General features: G+C 36.4%; 2 protein-coding genes across 5 annotated transcripts in view; one reads left to right on the top strand and one right to left on the bottom strand.

Annotated features, from left to right (window-relative positions):
• Cad96Ca (tyrosine kinase receptor Cad96Ca) overlaps positions 1-27,922 on the top strand; it is a 295,767-nt gene that overhangs the window by 199,070 nt on the left and 68,775 nt on the right. For 3 of the 4 annotated variants that reach the window (XM_075291266.1, XM_075291264.1, XM_075291265.1), the window contains one exon: positions 17,516-17,621. In XM_075291266.1, the coding sequence (XP_075147381.1) occupies positions 17,516-17,621 (106 nt within the window). Of the gene's footprint in view, positions 1-1,983; positions 2,129-2,186; positions 2,367-17,515; positions 17,622-27,922 lie in introns of those variants that run through there. The other variant, XM_075291267.1, reaches the window with a different exon arrangement.
• LOC142221510 (uncharacterized) overlaps positions 1-27,922 on the bottom strand; it is a 549,478-nt gene that overhangs the window by 461,352 nt on the left and 60,204 nt on the right. The gene's annotated exons all lie outside the window — the stretch shown is intronic.

Genomic DNA, 27,922 nt, shown 5'->3' with positions numbered 1-27,922 from the left:
ACACCCCCCACATTGACTACGAAATTCTACTCCGACATGTCGTTTGTCATGCTCACAAAGAAGAAGAGAAAGAAGAGTGAGATTTTATATTCAAAATCAATAACATTTCATATATTTCTTTTATATTCAGTGATATTCAGAATAAATATGTACATACATACAAGAAAACAATTGAAAAAAAAGAAAATAAAAAAAAGTAATGAAATAATAGTCGCATATAAAAGTAACAAGTATAAAAAAAGAAATATATATGTGACCATTTCATGTTAAAATTTGAATATATGAGATGCATCCCTTCTATTTGTATATTTATAATGTAGTTCCAATCACAAATGTCACATTCATTGGACTTTCTCTTATGTTAAAAATTGATAGAAATAGAGGACTTAAATCGATAACACATTAACTACTCTTTAATCACTTCGAAAGAAAAAAAAACCAAGTTTCTGACATTTGTGTTTAGCGCCTATACATTTTTTTGTTTTGCTTGTCTTTGTTGTTTGTTTTTGATTCTCTTATTTGTTCAATTCATTTATATATTGGTATATTTTACCAACTCAATTCAAGCAAAACAGATCTTATAACTAGTAATATTTGTTTTTCTATATACTTATAAAAAAAAAAAAAAAACAAAAAAAAATGTTCAACAATAATTAACAAGATGAGCAATATTCAACAATGGTGGCTGGCATCATGGTGGTTTTCAATCCAGCTTCTATGAATCCTCCAACCATAACAACAATTTCACATAGTGTGACGTCATCTTGATCACATATGACATTAGCCAATGTATGTGGGCGTAAGGTGGTATATAGGTCGGAATTATTCTTTTTTGTTTTTAGTTTAGGTAATGCAGGCTCAGATTTTGTACTTTCTTGGTTAGGTTAATTCTAAATTTATTTTATTATTATTTTGGCTTGAGGCCCTTTTAATAAGAAATCCTTTTTACGATTTTTGATTACTTGTTAACTTTATTCTCCAATATTTCGACTAACATCGTTAGTCTTCGACGGTGATCTACATAAATAACAAATATTAGTACACAATGTACGAGTAACACAAACAATTTATATTTACATTAAAGTAAATATAAAGTATATTTACATTAAGTAAATATAAAGTATATTTACATTACTTTAATGTAAATATAAATTGTTTGTGTTACTCGTACATTGTGTACTAATATTTGTTATTTATGTAGATCCCCGTCGAAGACTAACGATGTTAGTCGAAATATTGGAGAATAAAGTTAACAAGTAATCAAAAATCGTAAAAAGGATTTTTTATTAAAAGGACCTCAAGCCAAAATAATAATAAAATAAATTAGAACAACAGGTCAACAAAAACGAAGGACATAGTTAATACTAAATGTCTATTGTATTTTTTAAAAAACTTGTATGCATAATTATTTTTATTTCCATTTTTAAGTTTTCAACAATAGTTCTTTTTTTTACATGTAGTCTCATTTTTTTCTTGTTGTATTTTCTTGGTTATGAAATTTTAAAGGTCTATACCTTTTTTTGCCAGTTTTCTTATTAAATATTTTCATTTTTTTTTTATTATTTCTTTATATTTTCCACAATATTTGTTATTAATACATTTTTTTGTTTGTTTTGATGGAAATGGCACCTGCCTTTTGTCCTTATGTTTCATTTATATCAAATTTTTATTCACTTTTCTTTTGCTTTTCGGTTTTAATGTTTTTCGTGAACATTTTACATTGTGTGTTTTCTTTAAAGACTGCGCTTTTTTTATTCAGATTATTAAAAAAACAAAATAGATTTCATGCTGTCTTCACATTTTCGTGTATTACATCACATTCAACTCGGCTCTCGTCTTCTTTTTTCTCTCTTTTTCCTTTTTTTCTTTTGCACGTGTTAAAAAATCTATTTTCTTCTTCTCCGTACTCGACAAAGACCCACTCGCTACTCTCTCTAACTAAATTCCCCAATAAGCACTTTAGAACCAGTGATGTATTTTTAGGTACTACAGTGGGTCCCCTATAACAACTCCAAAATTTGCCGATTTTGGTAACGTACGTAACGTATCAACAGCTACGCAGCCCAGTGGTAGTGTGTTGGCTTACAAACTGTATGGTCCTCGGTTCGATTCTCCGTCCAGCCGAAAGGTAAAATATAACAAATTTATAAAATTGAATAATTTCTTCAGCATTGTTTTTATTACAGAAAAATGTCCTAAGAACTAAAAAATATGGTGGAACTGAGAAAGATGTGAGCGAATATGCAATTAGGCAGAAATATTTTTTGAGAAAAATCTTCTTTGAGAGAAATTTATTCCAAGCATATAATATTTTTGGACTCAAAATGCTTTCAATGTTTAATATGCTTTAATATGTTCACATAAAACAAACATAGTAATATTTCGGCAATATCCAATAATATATGCGCTTCCTGCAAAATATTTTTGGAACATATGTTAGAGAAGCAATTTTTTTGAGGGTGCACTATCACATAATATGACTTTGCAGTTAGCTAAATGCTGATCTCCCAGCAAAATACTTGAGGAATTGTCGTCGGGTTTGTAAAGAAGCCAAATGCGCTCCTATATCTATTTTGCGCTTACATGAGTGTTGATCGATCTGTATGAAGAAGGCAGTGAATGAAAGCGACAATGAATGTGTCATCTGAAGCGCATTTCCTTGCTAAATCAATGTGTTGAAATTATCATTTAAATGTATTTTAATTTATTTTATTTTTTATGACTCATTTAAAATTAATTATATTTTATTTATATGACTCATTTAAAATTAATTAGTGCATTTTGTTTAACACAATATGCAGACTTTAGAGGTGTGCACGTGACTGAAATTTCACTCACACTCACTCACATTTACGAAGCAAAATGTTTATTCACGCACAATACATGTGGCAGCCAATTCCACTCACGCACATTCACGGAATGAAAACCAGTACTCACGCATGAACTACTTTCAATGACTCACGCACGATTCACGACAAATTCACGAGACTCACGACATTTTCCAAACGGAAATCAGCAAAGGTAGCAAAATTCAAAAATAGAATATCGTACGAGAGCTAATATGCCAATAAATCGGTAAGAGCAAAAGTACTTAAAAAATTTACCACCTTAACATTTGTTAAAATGTGTACATGGAGAACATGCCTTTCCCGAAGATAGACCGGAAAATGATCCTCCCTCTACGTTGTCTGCCAATTTCATGTACATTTAAGTTGTTTACTAAAAAGTTTGGCAGAAGTCTGTGAAAAAATAATAAAGTTATGTACAAGTACGGTACATTTACGGACAACGCTCTACTTTCAATTTAAAAAAAAATCGGACAAAAGGGAACCCTCTCCCCACCTTCGCTCCACCCCGACCTGATATCGGAAAATCACGTACCCTATATTAATTTCACAAACAACAGTCCCCATAAATTCCCAACCAGATATGGAAAAATCGTGTACTCTGTATTAATGTAATCACCTCCTCCCACGTTCACTGTAAATTTCGAATAGATCGGAGAAGGTTAAATTTTGCTCTATTTTTTTTAAGGGACGTTACTTTCCACGATAAAATATCGACACCCTTAACCTTCCCTGAAAATTCCAAAAAAAAATCTAGAAACTGTCATTCAAGTGTAGGGCGAGGAGAAGGTACCTCCCCGTCCAAACAAACAACAGGCACGCCTCACGTTTGTTAAAATGTGGACATTGGGAACATACCTTTCCCGAACATAAACCGGAAATGATGCACCTCCCCCGTGCAGGTACCTCCCCGTCCAAACAAATAACAGGTACACTATATTGATTTCATAACATAAAGGGTGATACGGTCAAAATTTGGTCAAGGGAAAACGCGTGTAAATCGGTGAAATCGTTTATTAAAAAAATTAAATTAAATTTCTTTTTCAATTAGTATAAAATTCAGGAAAAATATTGTTAGACTTTCGCTTTTCCAAATCCGAATTGCCAGACCTCACGCTTGACACCTGCCATCAGATTTTGTACAGCCACCTTCTTCCCCGCAGAAAGCCAGTTTGCCTTGAACTGCTGCTCGTCCATAGCAGTTTTTTGGTCTTCTTTAGGTTCCGCTTGACAATAGCCCAGTATTTCTCAATTGGGCGGAGCTCTGGCGTGTTGGGAGGGTTCTTGTCCTTGGGAACCACCTGCACGTTGTTGGCGGCGTACCACTCCATGGCCTTTTTACCGTAATGGCAAGATGCCAAATCAGGCCAAAACACTATGGAACAACCGTGTTTCTTCAGGAAAGGCAGCCGACGTTTATTCAAACACTCTTTCACGTAAATTTCTTGGTTGACAGTCTCGGAAGCTATGAAAATGCTGCTTTTCAAGCCACAGGTACAGATGGCTTGCCAAACCAGATATTTCTTTGCGAACTTTGACAGTTTTATGTGCTTGAAAATATCTGCTACCTTTCCCCTTCCTTTTGCCGTATAAAACTCCTGTCCCGGAAGCTGATTGTAGTCGGCTTTGACGTAGGTTTCGTCGTCCATTACCACGCAGTCAAACTTCGTCAGCATCGTCGTGTACAGCCTCCGGGATCGCGCTTTGGCCGTCGTATTTTGTTTATCATCGCGATTTGGAGTCACTACCTTCTTGTAAGTCGATAGTCCGGCTCGTTTTTGGCTCGATGCATGGTTGTAGACGATACACCCAGCTTATTTGCGGCATCTCGGAGAGAGGTTAGGGTTTCGCTTGAAACTACCGGCAACTCTCTTTGTCGTCTCAGCGGCTTCCAGTTTTCGATTTCCCCCGATTCAGACTTCCAGGCTGTCGACAAACGTTCCCCAAACACTTTAATTACATTTGTAACGGTTGATTTGGCAACTTTTAGCGATTTTGCCAGCTTTGCGTGCGAGTAGCTCGGATTTTCGCTATGCGCGAGCAAAATTTTAGTACGCTGCTCTTCTTGCTTGGACGGCATTTTGACAACTGAAGAGTGAATTCCAAAATCAAAATAGGAGCAACATTCTACACACACATACCTTCAAAATGAAGGGAGTTCAGGTTTTTTAAATGCAAAATTGAAAGAAATACGTCAAGTTTATATTAACCAAATTTTGACCGTATCATCCTTTAACGGCCTTTGCAAATTTCAAGAAATCTTGAGAATTTTAGTTTTTTTTTTTTTATTTTTAGAGGAGATCCCCGAGCAAATATCGAAAAGTAATGTAGCGTAACTTGAAATGTGAAGCAAATTATAAGCCCAATTTTCAAAAAGCAGGGCAAGGGTCGGCCACTCTTCCCATCCAAAGATCACAAAATCAGATATACAATATTAATTTCATAATAGAGCATTGCATCCAAAGATTATAGATTTGAGGAAGATGGGAGATTGGCTTGCGTCATACCAAATGTTGCATTTGCCAGATTAGTTTAATACATGTTTGTAATCTTTTAGTTGTTTTTAGTTTTTATTATACCCTTCACCACTACTGTGGTACAGGGTATAATAAGTTTGTGCATTTGTATGTAACGCCAAGAAGGAGTAATCATAGACCAACCTTTTAGTATACGAATCGGCTTAGAATTAAATTCTGAGTCGATTTAGCGATGTCCGTCTGTCTGTCTGTGTGTCCGTCTGTCTGTCTGTTGATGTATTTTTGTGTGCAAAGTACAGCTCGCAGTTTTAGTCCGATTGTCCTAAAATTTGGTATAGGGTCCTGTTTCGGCTCAAAGACGATCCCTATTGATTTTGGAAAAAATCGGTTCAGATTTAGATATAGCTGCCATATATATTTTTCACCGATCTGGTCATAATTGGCATGTATATCAACCGATCTTCCTCAAATTCCGTACATCCGAATATTTTATGAGTCTCGAAAAACTTGCAAAATATCAGCCAAATCGGTTCAGATTGAGATATAGCTCCCATATATAGCTTTCGCCCGATTTACACTCATTTGCCAACAGAGGCCAATTTTTGGCTCCGATTTAGTTGAAATTTTACATAGGGAGTAGAATTAGTAGAACTATGCGTGCCAAATTTGGTTGAAACCAGTTCAGATTTGGATATATCTCCCATATATAGCTTTCGCCCGATTTACACTCATATGACCACAGAGGCCAATTTTTAACTCCGATTTAGTTGAAATTTTGCACAGGGAGTAGAATTAGCATTGTAGCTATGCGTGCCAAATTTGGTTGACATCGGTTCAGATTTAGATATAGCTCCCATATATATGTTTTTCTGATTTCGACAAAAATGTTAAATCGCCACTGCTGACTCTAATTTTCCTAAACTTCTAATACATATATATATCGAGCGATAAATCATAAATAAACTTTTGCGAAGTTTCCTTAAAATTGCTTCAGATTAGCCAGTGCATTAGCCAACTTAAATTTTGAGTCTATAGATTTTGTAAAAGTCTATCAAATTCTATCCAAATCGAGTGATATTTAAATGTATGTATTTGGGACAAACCTTTATATATAGCACCCAACACATTTGACGGATGTGATATGGTATCGAAAATTTAGATCTATAAAGTGGTGCAGGATATAATATAGTCGGCCCCGCCCGATTTTAGACTTTCCTTACTTGTGTTTTAAATGAAAAATGTAAATTTCTTAATGAAACAATGTTAAATTTTAGGCAACAACAAAAAAAAAATACATTTTCCCCCTTATGGAAATTTATTTCGTGCTCTTAATTTCTTTTTATTTGCATTTTAATGCTATGCAAATAAAAAGAAATTAAAATGCAAATAAAAAGAAATTACGAGCACGAAATAAATTTCCATAAAGGGGAAAATGTAATTTTTTTTTGTTGTTGCCTAGAATTTAATATTGTTTCATTAAGAAAATTACATTTTTCATTTAAAAAATAAAAACTAAAAACAACAAAGATTACAAACATATATTAAACTAATCTGGTAAATGTAACATTTGGTATGGCGCAAGCCAATCTCCCATCTTCCTCAAATCTATAATCTTTGGCCGTAAAGACGCTTGTGTTCTGCGTTTCTACACTCTTAGAAAAATATGTTTTTCATATGTTCCGATATAAACAAAATGTGTTTCGGGCACAATTTTAAAACACAATATATTTAAGTGCAAACATGTAATGTTCCTAAACTAACACTAAATGTTTGGGACAGCTATGTTAATATGTTAGAATATATTATGTTTGGGGCATGAATGTTTCATAAAAATCATATGTGTGAATGCAAACATATATAAATTTACAAATTTCGACTAAACATACATATGTTGTGATATTTTATTCAAAGCGACAGAGAGAGTATAGAGAAAGAAATAGAGATGGAAACCGGGAGAGTTGACGAAAGATATCAACATAACACAGCGAAAGAATCAAAAGAGAACAATTTCTGTGAAACCACTTGTATGTTGTTTCGGAAAACTGTTTTATGATAAGGCCAAAAATTTGATATGCTTAAGTCTAAATATTATTTAATTTGAATAAAGAGAATAGACATTCGGAACCAAGAGAATAGACATTTGAAAAACAAACAGCATATGTTTTCGCCTTGAGAGCAGCATTTTATGTATGTGTGGACATGTGTTTTGTTTATCATTTGAGCACAATTTTTTTTCTTGGTTCGTTAAAAGAAATCAGGGGTCTTCATAAAAATAACGAAAGGGCACTATACTCTTTTTAGAGTTGGGACAGTAAAATGAAATAAGGAGGAAATAGTGAAAAATTACACAGTAAAATGTATAAAAACAAAGTTTAGTTCCTCTTTATTAATAAGTAGTCCACGAGGAGTTGACGGACACCTTGAAATATAAAAGCGAGCATTAAGTTCGAGTTTTGCAGCTAAAACAATTTAAAAAGTTTATTTTCTTTAAAATGAATTATTGAAGAAAAATAAAAGGCATTTTAGAGCGATGATGTTAAATGCTAGTAAAAAACTGTTCACGCCTAAATAAATTTATGTTTATATTATAAAATTATTTATGTATGTTTATACTCGACTCCACGTTCTTCTTTTGTTAGAGTTTTTGAATTCCTTCCAAATTTTAAAGTTTTGTACCAAAAACAGTTTTTTGTTACAAAATTGTTATTTTTGCAATAAAAAAATAATATTTTATCCAAAAATCAGTCAATTTCGTTTATATCAAGCACTGTTACTGACTATAAATCTTTAATAACCCACATTTCGAAGTTTCATTATATAAATTTAATATTTATACTAATATAAATGTGTAAATTAAAAAAAAAAGTGTTCGGTCGGAGCAGGGATTGAACCCACGACCCTTTGCGTGCAAGGCAGACATGCTAACCACTGCTCCACGTGGCAAACAAATGTATGTTTCTGTTAAATAATGTTATGCTTGCATGGGCTCGTGGGCGCTGCAAACTATGCTATATAAATGTAACTTATAACGATAATTATCTACTGGTGACTATAACAGCTACGTAGCCCAGTGGATAGTGTGTTGGCTTACAAACTGTATGGTCCTCGGTTCGATTCTTCGTGCAGGCGAAAGGTAAAATTTAAATAATTTATAAAAGTGAATAATTTCTTCAACATTATTTGTATTACAGAAAAAGGTGCCAAGAACTAAAATATTTCGTGGAAGTGAAAATTGCGAGTATGTTAGGGAATGAGCACAATCGTCTTTGGGAAAAATTCTTCCAAGCATATAATATTTTTGGGCTCACAATGCTTCCAAACATATAATATGTTGACATAAAACAAACATATTAATGTTTCGGCAGTATCCAATAATATATGTGCTTCCTGCAAAATATGTTTGGAACATATGTTAAAGAAGCGATTTTTTTGAGGGTGTATGTAAAGGGTACTATAGGGCAACAAAATATTGCTCTAGTTGTTAAGAGAAACATTTTGGACAAAAATGGGTTTGATGATATTTTTGGGCAATATACTAAGAATTCTTTAGAGATGCATTTCACTTTTAAAAGTAAGTATTTTCGTATTTAATTCAGAGAATAAAATAAACTGGAAAATGCGTCGTCTATGCTATGCATAAATGACATTCGTATTTAAAGGCAATAAAATATGTTGTCTTGCCAAATTATTTTATTAGGAAAAAAATAAATAAAACAAACATTAATTTACTGTGCTTGTTAAGGTAAATTACAAATTTACCTTTTAAACTTAACTCTGAATTACACACTATACTTGAAGCAACGCCAAATAAATAACTTGTTTTCTCATTAAGCATAATTCCATTTCTTGTCATAACATACTCGAGAACTTTGCAAATACCCAAAACTACCGTTGAATGTTCGAGTATTCTCGATTATCCCGTTTCACCAAATGCATTTGAATGTTTGCTTGCGAACGAGAATTGGAACGAATGCACAACTTCAGTCAGTGACGTCACGACAACATTCGCTCGATACTGATTTATGGGGTTCGTTTCAAACCATGTCTCATTCCTACAATTACAGTCATTCGAACTGATTCGATCAAGCGAGTGCTCGTATCAGCGTTGCCACAACGAAATTTTCTTTTGGACCAAATTTTTTCCAAAATCGGACCAAAATTCCCTCCAGCGGACCAAATTTCCAATTTCCAAAGAACTGATATGATTTAGCGGCTGACATAGTAATCAAAACGCCGACTTTTCAACGTTTTTAAAATTTGAGAAAATAGACTTTTTGAAAAGGTCGAATTTTAAAGTCAATTTTATTTTAGTTCACATCAAAATTCGAAATTCAATATTACAAAAAGTTGATTTAAACTTCCGACTTAGAGGAAGTTAAATACCACAACAGTCACGCATTTGGTTTATATTGCCTTTGTCCCATGAAAACCCTACTTGAGAGAATACAATAGATTTCCGAATTTTCATCCAATTTGCTGTAGTGCCCATATCCATTCGAGTATTGGGGTTAAAATTGTCCAACAAAAATATAAAACCTGATCCAAGACCTTAAACGCGAAATTTTCATTCGACTTTCTGTGATTGAAATGGTATCTAATCGCACACTGAAAAAAAGTATTCACGGTTCCAAAGATTTTGTCTTTGTCCTTGTCGACTTCAAGGGAAATTATTTTATGTTTCAAATAAAAAATGACTTTAAAATAAAGTGTTAAAATATATATTTTTAAACGCTTTTTAGTTTTATACTCAATATGCAAAAAGTCAACAATACTATGGGCGATTTAATTAATTTTGCAGATTTTTTCAGAAGTATTAAAGCCAAGTTGACTTAAGTAAAACGAAATTTTCTTTCATGTTAGGATACCCAATTTTAAGTCGAATCGTTTAGGTTAGGTTAGGTTAAAGTTGCAGCCCGATTAAATTTCAGGCTCACTTAGACTATTCAGTCCATTGTGATACCACATTTAACTAAAAGTACCTATTACATATGGGCACTTCTAGTCTTAACCACTGAACCTTCTCTATTATTTACTTTTGTGGAACCAACCAGGTTGCTCCAAAAACATTAACAAACTGCTTAAGTTAACGTTTTCCAGGTCAGCCAGTAATCTAAAGCTATATGCTCCTAAAATTCGCTTACGCCTTACACAAAAAGCAGGACACTCACACAAGAGGTGTTTAATTGATTCCTTTTCCTCCACGTCATGACAGCTTATACAATAGTCATTATACTTCGCACCTATAGTTTTTGCAAATTCGCCTATCAGGCAGCGACCCGTTATAGCAGATATTAGGAGTGCTATCTGACGCCTTGAGAACACTAGCATATCTAGTGTGCGGTTTAAGTTTAAATGGGGCCATATTTGCTTGGTGTCGTTACAACCCTTGCAATTTTCCCATCGAATTTTGGCCATCATAACAGCCTTCTCACGCAGTAAGAGCTTGCAGGTGGCCAGAGGCATACCAACAGATTCTAGTTCCCCTGGAATATGTAAGGTAGTTCCTAGCCTTGCTAACACATCTGCTTCACAGTTCCCCGGTATGTTCCTATGACCAGGCACCCATACTAGGTGAATATTGTACTGCTCAGCCATCTCGTTGAGAGATTTGCGGCAGTCTATGGCCGTTTTTGAGTTAAGGAACACAGAGTCCAAGGATTTTATTGCAGGTTGACTGTCTGAGTATACATTAATGCCAATATTTGTTGGAACATTACTTCTCAGCCAATTCACCACCTCTCTTATTGCCAATATTTCAGCCTGAAAAACACTACAGTGATTAGGTAATCTTTTCGCTATTCGAATTTCCAGATCTTTAGAATATACTCCGAACCCCACTTGTCCATTCAATTTGGAGCCATCAGTATAGAAATCTATATATCTTTTATTCCCCGGGGTCTGTGTACACCACGCCTCACTGTTGGGAATTAGAGTTTCAAACTTTTTGTCGAAAAGTGGTTTTGCCAGGGTGTAATCCACTACGTTAGGCACATCTGGCATTACTTTGAGGACCGAACTATGACCGTACATTTTTTCCGACCACAGCGATAGCTCGCGCAACCGCACAGCCGTTGTTGCAGCTGACTGTTTGGCCAAAATGTCTAAAGGCAATAGATGTAGCATGACATTAAGGGAGTCTGTTCCTGTCTTACTAAATGCGCCTGAGATACATAAGCTCGCCATACGCTGAACTTTATCTAAACAAGTCGGTTTCTGAAGTGCCGGCCACCAGACTACAACACCATATAGCATTATAGGTCTAACCACTGCCGTGTATAGCCAATGCACAATTTTTGGTCTTAGTCCCCACTTTTTCCCTATTGCCTTTTTGCACGAGTACAAAGCTACCGTGGCTTTTCTCGCCCTCTCTTCAATATTAAGCCTAAAATTCAGCTTCCTGTCCAAAATAACGCCAAGGTATTTTGCACACTCACCAAAGGGAATTTCAGTACCCCCTAAGGAAATGGGCCTAACCGTGGGAGTTTTGCGATCTTTGCAGTACATGACTATTTCTGTCTTTGCTGGATTTACACCAAGACCATTATCTTTCGCCCATTTCTCAGTCATCCGGAGAGCTCTCTGTATAATATCTCTGATTGTGGATGGGAATTTTCCCCTGACTGCTAGCGCCACATCATCTGCGTATGCCACCACTTTTATCCTTTCTTTTTCTAGAGAAACCAGAAGGTTGTTTATAGCAACATTCCAAAGAAGAGGTGATAGAACTCCTCCTTGGGGAGTGCCTCTGTTCACATACCTTTGTATGTTTGCTTGCCCTAGTGTGGCTGAAATACGTCTCTTTATTAGAAGTTCGTCTAACAGCCTAAGTATACCTGGATCAACATTCAGAGTTGTCACTCCATTTAATATCGAGCTCGGTTGGACATTATTGAACGCCCCTTCGATGTCTAGAAACGCCACGATTGTGTATTCTTTGACAGATAGTGAGCTTTCAATAAAGCTGACCAGTTCATGCAATGTGGTCTCAGTAGACCTGCCCTTCGAGTATGCATGCTGTCGTTTCGAGAGCAAACTTGAATCCACGCTAGTTCTAAGATACATGTCTATCATCCTCTCCAGGGTCTTAAGTAGGAGTGAGGATAAACTGATTGGTCGGAAATCCTTCGCACTCGAGTGAGAGGCTTTTCCTGCTTTAGGTATGAAGACGACTTTTGTTTCCCTCCACTTTTCTGGAATATATGCTAAGTTTACACATTGTTTATATATCACCGTCAACCAGGGGATAATTCTTTCAGCCACTGCCTGTAACTCCGCTGAGTAATTCCATCAGGTGCGGGGGATTTGAATGGTCCAAAGCTATTTAAAGCCCATTTTTTCTAGATTCCGACACAATTTCCTCGATAGGAAGTGATCGCCGAGCCTCTGTTACACCGCCGGAACATGGTTCAACCGTCTGATTTCCAGGGAAGTGTGTGTCCAAAAGTACCTCCAACGTCTCCTCACTGGACGTTGTCCAATTTCCCTCCGATGTTTTAATGAAACCTGGAGCGGTGTTAGTGGATGCTAGTACCTTCCGTAGTCTGGAAGCCTCTGACGTATTCTCAATACTGCTACAGTAATCATCCCAAGAGTTTTGTTGAGACCTTCTCAGTTCTCGTTTATATTCTCTCAGATTCATCTTGTAAGTGTCCCAATCCTCCGGAGCTCTTGTGGACTTTGCTTTGTTAAAGAGCTTCCTGCAGGATTTCCTCATATTACTTAACTCCGTAGTCCACCATGGCGGCCGATTTTTTCCCCTTGGCTTTCCTCTAGGGCAAGCAGCTTTCAGTGAAATGTTGAAGGCCTTCGTAATCCGCTCCACTGCGTGTTCGATATCTTGCACAGTGCTCATATTTGTCTCCGGCATTTCCGGTATCATCAAATTGAACGATTCCCTATACCTATTCCAATCAGCTTTCCTAACATTTGGCGGAAATATGGTCTTTGAAGTACGAACAGCCAATCTGAAACTGATGTAGCGATGATCTGAGAAGCTATGTTCCCCCAAAACTTGCCACTCAGATATCTTATCATTCAGTTCCGGAGAGGTCAACGTTACGTCCAAAACCTTTTGTCTGTTCCTGGTGACGAAGGTTGGTGCATCTCCCTTATTGCAAACTACGAGGTTAGTACGCAAAATAAACTCTATTAGCGACTCTCCCCTTGCATTAGTATCACTACTTCCCCAAATACTATGATGTGCATTTGCATCGCATCCCATAATGAGTTTTGTCTTTGTTTTTAGTGACTCCTCAACTAAGGTCTTAACGGCACAGGGTGGCATATCCCTATCATGTCCCATGTAGACCGAAGATACCCAATATTTGCATGTGGATATCTCTAGACTGGCTACGACAGTGTCTGCATTGCTCAATGAAGGAAGCAGAAACAAGTTTAGTTCGTTTTTAGCAATTATACATGCTCGATTTATATCGTTACCGGTATTATGCAAAAGTTTGAAACCCGGAGTGCTTAATTCACAGATCTTGTTCTTATATATGTATGGTTCTTGAATAAGAACTATATCTATGTCTCCTTTCATCAGGAGAACTTTTAAGGCAGCACAAGCGGCCTTACAATGGTGAAGATTTATCTGGAGGAACCGTAGAACCATCCAAATTTTCAACCACCGTCACATCAGCCGCTTCAATTGAGTCATCAAGGGCTTCCTCTTCACAGATCTCGGTGACTCTCGCAACAATCCGCGGTTCAGCTTTGGTGAGGCTTGAGCCTGTAGAAACTTCCCGCATATGATTTTCGCCATAGTCTGCAGGTTTTATGTCTCCTTCGGCTTCGCTAGGAGATTTTTTCACTGCTGACTCATATGGATATCATGAAAGCCATAACTTACGCGTCCTTGGGTCTGGGCTAGATGTGGCAGCGACTCTACGTTTAATATAAACACCGCATGTCGTCTTGGTCCATCCACCTCATCCAAACGACCAACATTCCAATCGGCGGTTGGAAGAACTGGGTTACATTCTTTTAGTCTCTCTAGTATTGACTCAGGATCAGGAGGGTTTGCCGGTATCCATGCATGTGCTCTAGGTTTAGCCGGTATGTCTTTTTTATCGACTAACTCCAAAGCGGCTCCTTCCCAAACTTCACCAATTAGCATCAATGCAGCTTTAAAGCAATCCATAGACCTCTGGTCTGCAAAAGCTATTAACTTATATCGTCCTTGATACCATCCAGCATCTTGCTGTCGAGGACTTGGTCCGGGAAACTTTTTTCGCACCTCTGAGTAGACACCAGACATCACGTTCTCAATTTCCCCCCATTTTTGCCTTGGAATCATACCGTCCAATGCTCCTTTATTAATAATAGCCATCACAAGGCTGTCTTTTGCAACTGAGGCAAACGATCTTTGATCCCGTTTAGAGGATGGCAGCTCATCCGGTGATCGTTCCCTTTTTCCAGCTTCAAGAATTCCTTGAGCCCATTTTAAGGAATCGCTTTGCTTAGCCGACAACGTGCTTGGGTCGACTGATCCTAATTTCTTTAGGATAAACAAAGCATTTCTTCGTTCCTTGAATCTCTTTCGAGAGGGATTGCCTCCTTTTGATGTCGTCACCTTAGAAAAGGTTCGACTTGCCAAAGTGTCACCGCCAGTCGACCCGTCTACAGGTCGACTAATTGGGCCTGACTCTTGGTCGCTGCCCAAATTTATAACTTCAGTCGTTACCCGTCCACTGGGCCCTGAAGTTAGCAACCCAGTGGATGACTTTGAATTTCGCTGCATGGTGGTTTATTATTTCGACCACACGTGAAATTCGTAATAAGTACTTATTACGATGAAATACTCCGCTATTAGAAAACACGTCCGTTCAGTTCGACGGTTGAATAAAATGTGTCGAATCGCTTAACTCTAAAGACAAAACGACTTCATTGAAAAGTTTATCGACTTTTGGACAAGGAAAAAACTTTATATCAGAGAAATGAGTCCTCACGACAATAGTTTTTTCAGTGCATAGATACTATTGAATATGTGATAAAATTTTAAATACTAGAAAAAATTTATAAATTTGACCAAATTTATGAAAATGGACCAAAACGGACCAAATTCCGTTTGGTCCGACCATCGGACCAAATTTAAAAATTAGAAATCTTTTGGACCAATTTTGGTCCGATCGGACCAAAAAGGCAACTCTGGCTCGTATTCTATTCATTCGATCATCGACGATGATTCAGTCTTCTCGAATGAATGTTCCCATGCAATGCTCTATTTCATAACCTCTCCCCACGTCCTCTGTAAATTTGAAGTAAATTGGAAAAGTTTAATTGTTCCTTTCTCTGTATGTACTTAAGCAGGGGCGGATGTCTCCCCATTCCCTTTTATTTTTCCTCGACCAAATAATAAAAAAATCAGGAACATGGTATAAATTTCATAACCTCACCCAGTTTTACCGTAAAATTCCAGTCGGAGAAATTTAGTTTTGTTTTCACTGTACCGCCCACATATGAACACATCGGGTACCCCATATTAATTTCATAACCTCACCGCATGTTCTCTGTAAATCTCAGATAAATCATTATAAATTACTTTAAAAAAGTCGGACAAAGGGGACGTCCCCCTCCGCGACCAAATATCGAAAAATAAAGTAGCTGATCTTTGTTTAGATGCCAACCCCAACCTTCAATGAAAATTTCAAGCAAATCAGTCAACCTTGGTCCAATTTTCAAAAAGTCGGACAAAGGGGGAGGTCCTCCTCCGCGACCAAGTATCAAAAAATGAGGTACCTTATTTTCACCACATGAGCGCCCCCTACGATCTCTGAAAGTTTCAAGTAAATCGGTTCAGCCGTTTCCGAGCTTACCTGGAACATACCAACAAACAAACATACTTTGAATTTTATATATATAGATAAATTAGTCAGAATCTAATGAGAGTAGGAATCATCCTAACACATGTTTTCCCAACATACTTTAGCGGTTTTTGCAATTGTCTAATTTATTAAAGGTGTTTACTGTTTGCAGAATCTACATGATTTAGCGAAAATTTTAATTTTTTTTTTGCTATTTACGAAAGATATGCTCAAAATTGTAAGTGTACCTCCAAAAATTAAAAAAAAGTTCAAAAATTTGTATCTCCAAAACCAATCGACAGAAAATTTTTTAAAGCTCATTTTCGTGTTTAGTAGGTCAAAATCAATGAGAAAAATTATGCTAGAACCAATTCACAAAACGACTGTTGGTTAGTGTAATTGATTTTAAAAGCTCTTCTAAAAATGTCCTCCTACAGATGTTCTTTATTTTAACAACATTAAAAATCCTTTTAATTAATTTTTTATAAGTCGCTTTTTTCATATTTTTAATAATTTGAATTTTTTTTATTAACCTAGTTGTTTCAATTAGTTTAGTAACAAAGTACGAATTAATAAAATTGTACAAATTAGTAAAATTTTGTCGAAAAAAGTCCTAGAAAAATTTAAAAGTTTTGAAAATATTTGAGGTCAAACAAATGTACTTAATAGGCAAAAAATCTCAAAATTCTGTATTGAAATTGTAGACATCTGTCCTATGACAAGCCCATGTTAAATTAATAGCTTTTGCCCCAATTTTGCACCACTTCTGGACCTATAAAGAACAGTTTTACTCCATTTCTGACCCAGTTTAAAATGAGGAGGTTTCTCTCACTTTGCTGATTTCTGTGATATTCTGCTAATCTTGGTATGAGGACTGTTGACCGGTCTCCAATAGCCAAGCCGTAGCATAGAATACTATCTAGAATACTATATCCTCCATGTCTCCTTGCTGGTCTTTAAGGGTTTTGCAAACATCAATTTTCCTCTTTCGTGAATACGATTTGGCCCTAATTACCCTATTACCTACTTCGCCAATTATTCGTTAGATGAGTTGCAAATTTACCAAACTAATGAAATCTTTTAAATTTAGCGATTTGTCAAATAAGTTATCGGAATAGAAAGTGTGGAAATTCTTAAAAAATACATAGGGAACTTAAAAGATGCACTTTCGTCGTCAGGTGACCGGAAATACAAAACATACAACTTTACACTCTTAGACGCGTTTTTGGGACTATGTTTATACCATTTATTACATATGATATTAAATGTTGTAAATAGATAGAATGGATATTTTTGGTCTTCTGAAAATCTTGAGGCTTGTTGCACATTATCAATAAATAATTAACTAAATAATAGAATTGTAAAATAATAATGAATCTTTTTACAGACATTATGGAAACACACACGGAAAATCAAATATTTTGACATCTAGCGATTTAACATCTTTCATGTATCAAGTTGCTAAAGGAATGGAATATCTTTCATCTCGCGGTGTAAGTAGCACTTTTATTGTAAATTATATAAAGATTAAGCTATAGGTTTAAGTAGCAGCTCACTTTATTTCAGGCTCATTGAAACTATTTAGTCCATTGTGATACCACATTCATTGTTATATTAATTTATTAATAATAATAAAATACCTACTACATATATGTACTTCTAGTTCTTACCGTTGAAGCCTCCCGATTATTTTCTTCTATTGAAACAATCTGATTGCTCCAAAAACATTAGAAGACTGCTTCAGTTAACATTTTACAGGTCCGCCAAAAATTTTGGGTGTGTGGAACGCCTCGGTTAACTGGCAATGGGTTCGGTAATTTATCGTAAATCATAACAATTTGGACCCTATGCTAAGATAATTTGATATTAAGTAAACAGTAGTGGGAGAAAAGTTAAAAAGCAATATGGGTTTTTTACAAAGATTGTCATGAATTACGGAATCAAACGCCTGTTAATGGCCTAAAAGTCCAAGTAATTCTCCGCAAGGCCATGGCTGTCACAATTATGTTTAGATCAGAAGCCAGAGTGTATTTTTATACCCTTCACCACTACTGTGGTACAGGAATAATAAGTTTTTGCATTTGTATGTAAGGCCCAGAAGGAACAGTCATAGAACCACCTTTTACCATACCGAGTGTCTTAGAATTAAATTCTGGATCGATTTTAGATGTATTTCTGTGTGCAAAGTCCAGCTCGCATTTTAAGATTTCCTCAAATTTGGCATAGGGTCTTGTTAAATTACACTAAAGCGTTAGTTTCGATAGTGCAATTTGTGGGCGGTTGAAGAACATCGAACACAGCAATGCTGACTCGTGGTTCTGGTTAAAGCTGTCGTGGGACTTTTAACTCCAATTATCTTTCAAAATGGAGCGCGAAGCCTAGTGCCTTATGAAATAAAAAAGACACCACCTTATGTTGAGTTAAATTTATTGTTGAGTGAATTTGACCCGTTTACTTCAACTGCTCAAACTTAACTAACCATTTCACTGCACACAAAAAAATTTCACGAAAATTTTTCCAATTAAAATTTTAATTGAGTTTTAAAAAATATTCAATTAAAAATTTAATTGATTCAACAAATTTTTTAATTGAAACAAAAATAATAGTATCAATTAATTTTTAAATTGGATCAATTAACTTTTTAATTGACCTTCAATTAATTATACCCTCCACCATAGGATGGGGGGTATATTAACTTTGTCATTCCGTTTGTAACACATCGAAATAATGCTCTAAGACCCCATAAAGTATATATATTCTGGGTCGTGGTGAAATTCTGAGTCGATCTGAGCATGTCCGTCCGTCCGTCTGTTGAAATCACGCTAACTTCCGAACGAAACAAGCTATCGACTTGAAACTTGGCACAAGTAGTTGTTATTGATGTAGGTCGGATGGTATTGCAAATGGGCCATATCGGTCCACTTTTACGTATAGCCCCCATACAAACGGACCCCCAAATTTGGCTTGCGAGGCCTCTAAGAGAAGCACATTTCATCCGATCTGGCTGAAATTTGGTACATGGTGTTGGTATATGGTTTCTAACAACCATGCAAAAATTGGTCCATATCGGTCCATAATTATATATAGCCCCCATATAAACCGATCCCCCGATTTGGCTTGCGAGGCCTCTAAGAGAAGCAAATTTCATCCGATCCGGCTGAAATTTGGTACATGGTGTTGGTATATGGTCTCCAACAACCATGCAAAAATTGGTCCATATCGGTCTATAATTATATATAGCCCCCATATAAACCGATCCCCAGATTTGGCTTGCGGAGCCTCTAAGAGAAGCAAATTTCATCCGATCCGGCTGAAATTTGGTACATGGTGTTAGTATATGGTCTCTAACCACTATGCAAAAATTGGTCGAAATCGGTCCATAATTATATATAGCCCCCATATAAAATGATCCCCAGATTTGACCTCCGGAGCCCCTTGGAAGAGCAAAATTCATCGGATTCGGTTGAAATTTGGAACGTGATGTTAGTATATGGTATCCAACAACCATGCATGAATTGGTTCATATCAGTCCATAATTATATATAGCCCCCATATAAACCGATCCCCAGATTTGACCTCCGGAGCCCCTTGGAAGAGCAAAATTCACCCAATCCGGTTCAAATTTCGTACGTGGTGTTAGTATATGGTCTCTAACAACCATTCAAAAATTGGTCCATGCCGGTCTTAATTATATAACCCCCATTTAAACCAATTCCCAGATTTGACCTCCGGAGCTCTTAGAGGACCAAAATTCATCGGATCCGGTTAAGATTTGGTACTTGGTGAAATTTTGTACATTGTGCAGTATATGGCCGCTAACAACCATGCCAAAATTGGTCCATATCCGTCTATAGTTATATATAGCCGATCCCCAAAAGTAATCTAGCAAAATTTTATTTCTATAGAAAATTTTGTCAAAATGTTAAAGGGTGATACGGTCAAAATTTGGTCAATATTAACTTGACGTATTTCTTTCAAGTTTGCATTTAAAAAACCTGAACACCCCTCATTTTGAAGGTGTGTGTGTGTAGAATGTTGCTCCTATTTTGATTTTGGAATTCACTCTTCAGTTGTCAAAATGCCGTCCAAGCAAGAAGAGCAGCGTATCAAAATTTTGCTCGCACATCGCGAAAATCCGAGCTACTCGCACGCAAAGCTGGCAAAATCGCTAAAAGTTGCCAAATCAACCGTTACAAATGTAATTAAAGTGTTTGGGGAACGTTTGTCGACAGCCAGGAAGTCTGAATCGGGGGGAAATCGAAAACCGGAATCCGCTGAGACGACAAAGAGAGTTGCCGGTAGTTTCAAGCGAAACCCTAACCTCTCTCTCCGAGATGCCGCAAATAAGCTGGGTGTATCGTCTACAACCGTGCATCGAGCCAAAAAACGAGCCAGACTATCGACTTACAAGAAGGTAGTGACTCCAAATCGCGATGATAAACAAAATACGACGGCCAAAGCGCGATCCCGGAGGCTGTACACGACGATGCTGACGAAGTTTGACTGCGTGGTAATGGACGATGAAACCTACGTCAAAGCCGACTACAAGCAGCTTCCGGGACAGGAGTTTTATACGGCAAAAGGAAGGGGAAAGGTAGCAGATATTTTCAAGCACATAAAACTGTCAAAGTTCGCAAAGAAATATCTGGTTTGGCAAGCCATCTGTACCTGTGGCTTGAAAAGCAGCATTTTCATAGCTTCCGGGACTGTCAACCAAGAAATTTACGTGAAAGAGTGTTTGAATAAACGTCTGCTGCCTTTCCTGAAGAAACACGGTTGTTCCGTACTGTTTTGGCCGGATTTGGCATCTTGCCATTACGGTAAAAAGGCCATGGAGTGGTACGCCACCAACAACGTGCAGGTGGTTCCCAAGGACAAGAACCCTCCCAACACGCCAGAGCTCCGCCCAATTGAGAAATACTGGGCTATTGTCAAGCGGAACCTAAAGAAGACCAAACAAACTGCTAAGGACGAGCAGCAGTTCAAGGCAAACTGGCTTTCTGCGGCGAAGAAGGTGGACAAGGTGGATGTACAAAATCTGATGGCAGGTGTCAAGCGTGAGGCCCGGCAATTCGGATTTGGAAAAGCGAAAGCCTAACTGAATATTTTTCCTGAATTTTATACTAATTGAACTTGAAAAAGAAATTTAATTTGATTTTTTTAAATAAACGATTTCACCGATTTACACGCGTTTTCCCTTGACCAAATTTTGACCGTATCACCCTTTAACAATTGCTTTATTTTTATAAAATGTTAATTAATTGCTCGCGGCTTTATCAATGCTAATTTCTACCTACTCTATTTGCTTTTAATTCTTATTGTGACTGACATATCTCACACATCCAGAGATGGATGCTTGCCACTCATAAATTATTGCCACTTATATTACTTTGAAACTCCAAATACCTTAAAATCGATGATGTGCCAATAATGATATAACTGTCATATCATATTATGTCTTACTCTCTCGCCAATTCTTTCATTTCATTCTCATGTGGAGACTTTATTTTTCTTTATAATCGTTAAAGTCTCCGCTTCAACAAATGACAAAATAATGCAACGCTATTGTTGATGGCTTTTCAACTAATTATTTTTGTTGTTGTGTTTTCTTATTTGCATTACATTTGATGATCAGTATTTCCGACATTGCTTGCCTATGTCTATTCGAGGAGATTTTGTTTTTGGGAACAAAAATATATTCTCTTGCTCAAAAAAATGTCTTACAAGAAGTAAGAGTATGCCACCATGAAATCTTGTGTTTTTTGTTATTTGCATTGTATTTAATGATCAGTATATCCGACATGGCTTGCCTATGTCTATTCGTGGAGATTTTGTTTTTGGAAACAAAAATATATTCTCTTGCGCAAAAAAATGTCTTACATTAAGTAAAAGTATGCCACCATGAAATCTTGCTGCTTTTATTATTTCATGAATGTTGGCTTACATTCGCGAAGACGTTTTATAATGTCTTCTTGAAAACCAAACATAGTTACATATTTTGCCTCCCGCCTCATCAAAGTTCCATATAACAATAAATATTGATAGGGCGCAGATTTTGTTGCAAGTTTAAAGAGAAAAGTGATTGGTTGCCACGGGGGATATTATGTAATACATTTACATTGATTTTTTAGTTTATTTTTTACAACTTGCTTTTAGGACAATCGATGTTTTGTTAACATTTGTAATCACTCGCACATACATCAAATAATACACTTGTACATACCCAATCTATTCCTTGCATATGTGCCGAGTTTCTTTTCCAATTTGTTGGAGTTGTCCTCTTTTGCGGTAGCCTTGTTCGCTTGTTAACAAAAAACCCAGAATAGTCTTCCCGAAAAATTTGATGGCTGCCGCAATTTTCTCCCAAGCTTCCTCTAGCTGTGACAAGCCGTTGGGATATATCGAGTTACCTTGTGTAACGATGTCTAGTAAATACACACAAAAAAATTTCACGAAAATTTTTCCAATTAAAATTTTAATTGAATTTTAAAAAATATTCAATTAAAAATTTAATTGATTCAACAAATTTTTTAATTGAAACAAAAATCAATCACAAAAATAATAGTATCAATTAATTTTTTAATTGGTTCAATTAACTTTTTAATTGACCTTCAATTAATTTTTTAATTGATACTATCATTTCTGTGATTGAAGACATTTCAATTAAAAATTAATTGGATCAATTAATTTCGTGATTGAATCAGAAAAAACTTTTTTGTGTGTAGACAGTACCGCCGTTGCGGATGTTGAGCGACCGTTGCGTTGGTTCTACCTTCTCCTAACACCAAATTAGGAGGTTCGAATGGACCATGTTAAATTGCACTAAAGCGTTTGTTTCGATAGTGCAATTCGTGGGGGATTGAAGAGCCTCGAACACAGCAATGCTGACTCGTGCTTCTGGTTGAAGCTCTCGTGGGGCTTTTAACTCCAATTATCTTTCAAAATAGAGCGCGAAGCCTAGTGCTTTATGAAATAAAAAATACACCACCTTATGTTGAGTTAAATTTATTGTTGAGTCAACTTCAAACTTAGCTAACCATTTCACTGACAAAGTTCAATACTTGTCAACGTATTTAGAAATGAAACGGTTGGGATGGATGAATGTGAATGCAAAATAAAATAAATATTTACATAATTACAAAATCATATTTCATGTAGAATGTAAAAATGAATAAGATAAAGTTGGTGTACAACAAAATAATAACATAATTTAAGAGAATAAAATAAGAGATTTGGATCGAATCCGTGTTTGCTCCTCGTGAGCATCAATCATAAAGTCGTTAGGGAAGTTCACCAATAGTAGCTTGTTGAACTCGCTTCCATTTGGAAAAAATCTGTTCAAATATAGATATAAGTTAGATTAAGTGACAGACCGATTTATTTTCAGGATCACTTAGACTATTCAGTCCATTTAACTAAAAGTATATATTATATATGTCCACTTCTATTTTTAACCACTGAACCTACTTGATTATTTTCTTCTGTTGAGACAACCAGATTGTTCCAAAAACATTAATAGACTGCTTAAGTTAACATTTTCCAGGTCCGCCAGTAATCTAAAGCTGTATGCTCCTAAAATCCGCTTACGCTTTACACAAAATGCAGGACACTCCCACAAGAGGTGTCTAATTGGTTCCTTTTCCTCCACATCATGAGATCTTTTGCAGTAGTCATTATACTACCCGCCTAGCAGTTCTCCCATCATAACAGCCTTCTCATACAGTATGAGCAATTCCAGTTCCCCTGGAATATGTAAAGTAGTTCCTTACCTTGCTATCTCATTCGCTGCGGCAGTCGATGACCTTTTTCGAGTTAAGGAACACAGAGTCCAAAGATTTTATTGCAGGTTGACTGAGTATATCAATGCCAACATTTGTTGGAACATTACTTCTCAGCCAATTCGCCATTTGTTTTATTGCTAATATTTCAGCCTGTAGTGATTAGGTAACCTTTTCGCTATTTTAAGTTCCAGGTCTTTAGAATATACTCCGAAACCCACTTGTCCATCCAATTGTGAGCCATCGTTGTAGAAATCACTGTAGAGAATTAACTAAAGTTTCAAATTTTCTCACATTATTTTGAGGACCGAACTGTGACTGTGCGTTTTTTTGCAACCACATCCGTTGTTGCTGCTGAGTGTTTGGTTAATATGTCTAAAGGCAATAGATGCAGCATGAAATTAAGGGAATCTGTGTCTGTCTTACTGAATGCGCCTGAGATACACAAGCACGCTAACCGCTGAACTTTATCCAAACTTATCGGCTGCTGAAGTGTCGGCCACCAGACAACAACACCATATAGCATTATAGACCTAACCAGTGTACTGCAAATGTACAATTTTCGGTTTTAGTACCCACTTTTTCCCTATTGCCTTTTTACACGTCTACAAGGCTTCCGTGGCTTTTATCGCCCTTTAATATTAAGGTTAACGTTCAGCTCCCTGTCCAATATAACTCTCCAGGTATTTTGTACACTCACCAAAGTGAATTTCAATACCACCTAGGGATGTGCTTAACCGTGGGAATTTTGCGTTCTTTGCATGACTATTCCTGTCTTCGCAGTATGTACCCCTGGACCATTCTCCTTCGCTCATTTCTCAACCATCAGGAGGGCTCTCTGTATAATATCTGCGTATGTCACCACTTTTATCCTTTCTTTTTCTAAGGAAACCAGGCAGTTGTTCATAGCAACATTCCAAAGAAGAGGCGATAGATCTCCTCCTTGGGGAGTGACTCTGTTGGCTTATCCTAGTGTGGCTGAAATACGTCTCTTCGTTAGAAGTTCGTCTAACCGCCTAAGTATCCCTCGATCAACATTCAGAGTTGCCAATCCATTTAATATCGAACTTGGATGAACGTTATTGAATGCCCCTTCGATGTCTAGAAAAGCCACAATTGTGTATTCATTGACAGATAGTGAACTTTCATAAAACTGACTAGTTCATGCAAAGCGGTCTCAGAAATTTAGCACAGGAGGTATAATCAATATTCTCGCCACATTCTAAATTTAGTTGAAATCGGTTCAGATTTAGATATAGCCCCCAATATTCGCTCGATTTACACTCATAAGACCATATCAGGCAAAGTTTTACTTCGATTTACATGAGACTTTGTACAGAGAGTAGAATTAACTTGTAGCTATGCATGTCAAATTTAGTTGAAATCGGTTCAGATTTATTATAGTTTATATTGACCCCAGAGGTTACAGATTCGACTTTGATTGCTTCAAATTTTGCACAAATAGTACAATTGAAGGTATTGTCAAGTTTGCCAAATTTGGTTGAAATCGGTTCATATTTAGTTATAGCTCCCATATCTATATTTTGCCCGATTTTGATTCATATGAGGACCTGAGGCAAAAGGTTCATTCCGATTTACTTAAAATTTTGTACTGAGGGTAGAATTAAAATTTTGAGCAAATTGTGCCAAATTTAGTTAAAATTGTTCCCATATGTATGATTTGTGGAAATATGATGTAAAATTCCATATTTAACTCCCAATTTCTTTGGAATTTTACGCCAGTTGACTTGATATTTTACACAGAGAATATATTTAACATTCTGTTTAAATGTGTCGAATTAACTTACTTATTAACATATTATTTTGTTCAAGATACTCACAGATTTGTTTAGGATGAGGGGTTCAAATGCTTTTGACAAGTTTTGGGGATCAGTATTATTTTTGCTTGTTTGGGATATTTGCCGATTGTTATAATAGAATTGCATAGGTGTGTCAATGGCGCAGATCATTTTCCAACGAATTTCCATTATTAATATTTTTTTTTCTAATCTCGAAATGTAAAATTCAGCCCTCGTATTAATGAATACATGGTTAGGTTAGGTTTGGTATAGTGACAGCCCGATATTTCAGGCTCACTTAGACTATTCAGTCCATTGTGATACAACAATGGTGAGCTTCTCTCTTATCACTGAGTGCTGCCCGATTCTATGTTAAGCTCAATGACCTCCTTTTTATAGACGATTCCGACTCACATTGCAGTGAAACCACTCAGAAATGTCACCAGCATTACTGCGGTGGGATAATCCACCGCCGAAAAACTTTTTTGTGTTTGGTTGAAACTGGGTTTGAACCCAAGACCCTGTGTATGAAAGGCAGACATGCTAACCATGGTGGCTCCCGCACGGTGGTAATGAATACATACAGCCAAACAAGAAAAAAAGGTAAATTTAGTTGTTGATAACTATAAGAGCTAAGTGGCCCAGTGGATAGTGTGTTTGGTTTCCAAGCTAATGGCACCTGGTTCGATCCTCCGCCCGGAAAAAGGTAAAATTTTATAAAATTATAAAAATAATCTAATAAATGCCTCTAAAAAGGGGTTTTATAACAGAGTAGGTTTACGACGTTTCTGACGTATGGTAAATGCGTCGTAAATGTATGTCAAATACCTTACAGTTTACGACAGACCTTCTCTGGTCCATTGTGATACCACAGTGGTGAACTTTGCAAGACCAACGTAAAAGCGGGGAAATCTTTTTTATATACAGCGCCATTTCGGATGCATCTCCGGAACGCATGAACCGATTTCGACGGTTTTGCATAACCGATTTCCACGGTTTTGCATTCGTTTGAAAGGTCTCGCGCTCCGTGAGGTTTATAGCTCAAGAAAAGATTCAGCGGAAGCGGGAAAATCTTTTTTATACATACAGCGCCGTCTTAATGCAACTCTAGAACGCACGAACCGATTTCCACGGTTTTGCATTCGTTGGAAATGTCTTGGGCTCTGTGAGGTTTATACATAGAAAATTTAAGAACAGTTTCAACGGGAAGGGGGAAATCTTTTTTTACATACAGCGCACATTACAAAAAATTATAACTTGAATTCATCTCAGTTGCTTTTTATTTTTAATTTTTTTAATTTTATTTTTTCTCATGAATTGTCATTCAATTTTTTTTCAAATGAATTGTCATTCAGTAAAATATATTTTTATATTGCGAAAGATTTAAGAAATTGCAAAAGTGATGTGACAAATATTCATGTTACAAACCGACTGTGAAATTGTGAAAAAAATATTACAAAATGACTTAATAGTTTCCTAACATTTCAATTGAAAATCATCAAATCAATTACGTGTTTTGTGCAAATTTTTAGTATGCAAAAGTAATGTGACGAACATTGGCCACCGCTCAAGACATGCAAGCCAGCAACAAGTGTATTCACAGAATTTAAGGCAGGAAAGACAAAATATAATAACAGAAAATGCCCGATTGTGGCAACGCGTGAGCACAATCGCTTGGCATTCCAATATGATCCCATTGCGAACTGCAGTGATGATGAATATTTAGATATTGGACCAATGACGACTATATGCCGATATTGCAATGCGTTACAGTTCAAAAGAGAAACGGCTGGATTGTGCTGCGCAAGTGGAAAAGTTAAACTGGATCCATTACTTACACCACCACAGCCACTGAAATCATTGTTCGATGGAAGTGGTCCCGATTCCACCAATTTTCTTCAACACATCCTTGAATACAATAATTGCTTTCGCATGACTTCCTTTGGAGCTAATATCATTCGAGAAGGCGGCTTCATGCCGACTTGCAAGGTAAAAGATACAACACACATAACCAATCACTCACACCAACACAATGAATTGCAACACATAACAACTACGTATACACCACTCGATCAGAAGTTACACCGTATTTCTTCAATAAATGATTGTTTGCAAATACAGATACAATGACAAATATATCACTTGCATGGTTCAATGGTGCCAACATTAGATGAACCGCATCAATTTCTGCAAATTTATTTCATTTCGTTAGTTGCT

The sequence above is a fragment of the Haematobia irritans genome, chromosome 1 (assembly GCF_050003625.1).
Source record: "Haematobia irritans isolate KBUSLIRL chromosome 1, ASM5000362v1, whole genome shotgun sequence".
NCBI lineage: Eukaryota > Metazoa > Arthropoda > Insecta > Diptera > Muscidae > Haematobia > Haematobia irritans.
Note: the sequence above shows the minus strand (reverse complement) of the source record. Positions and strands in the feature narration are given on the sequence as shown.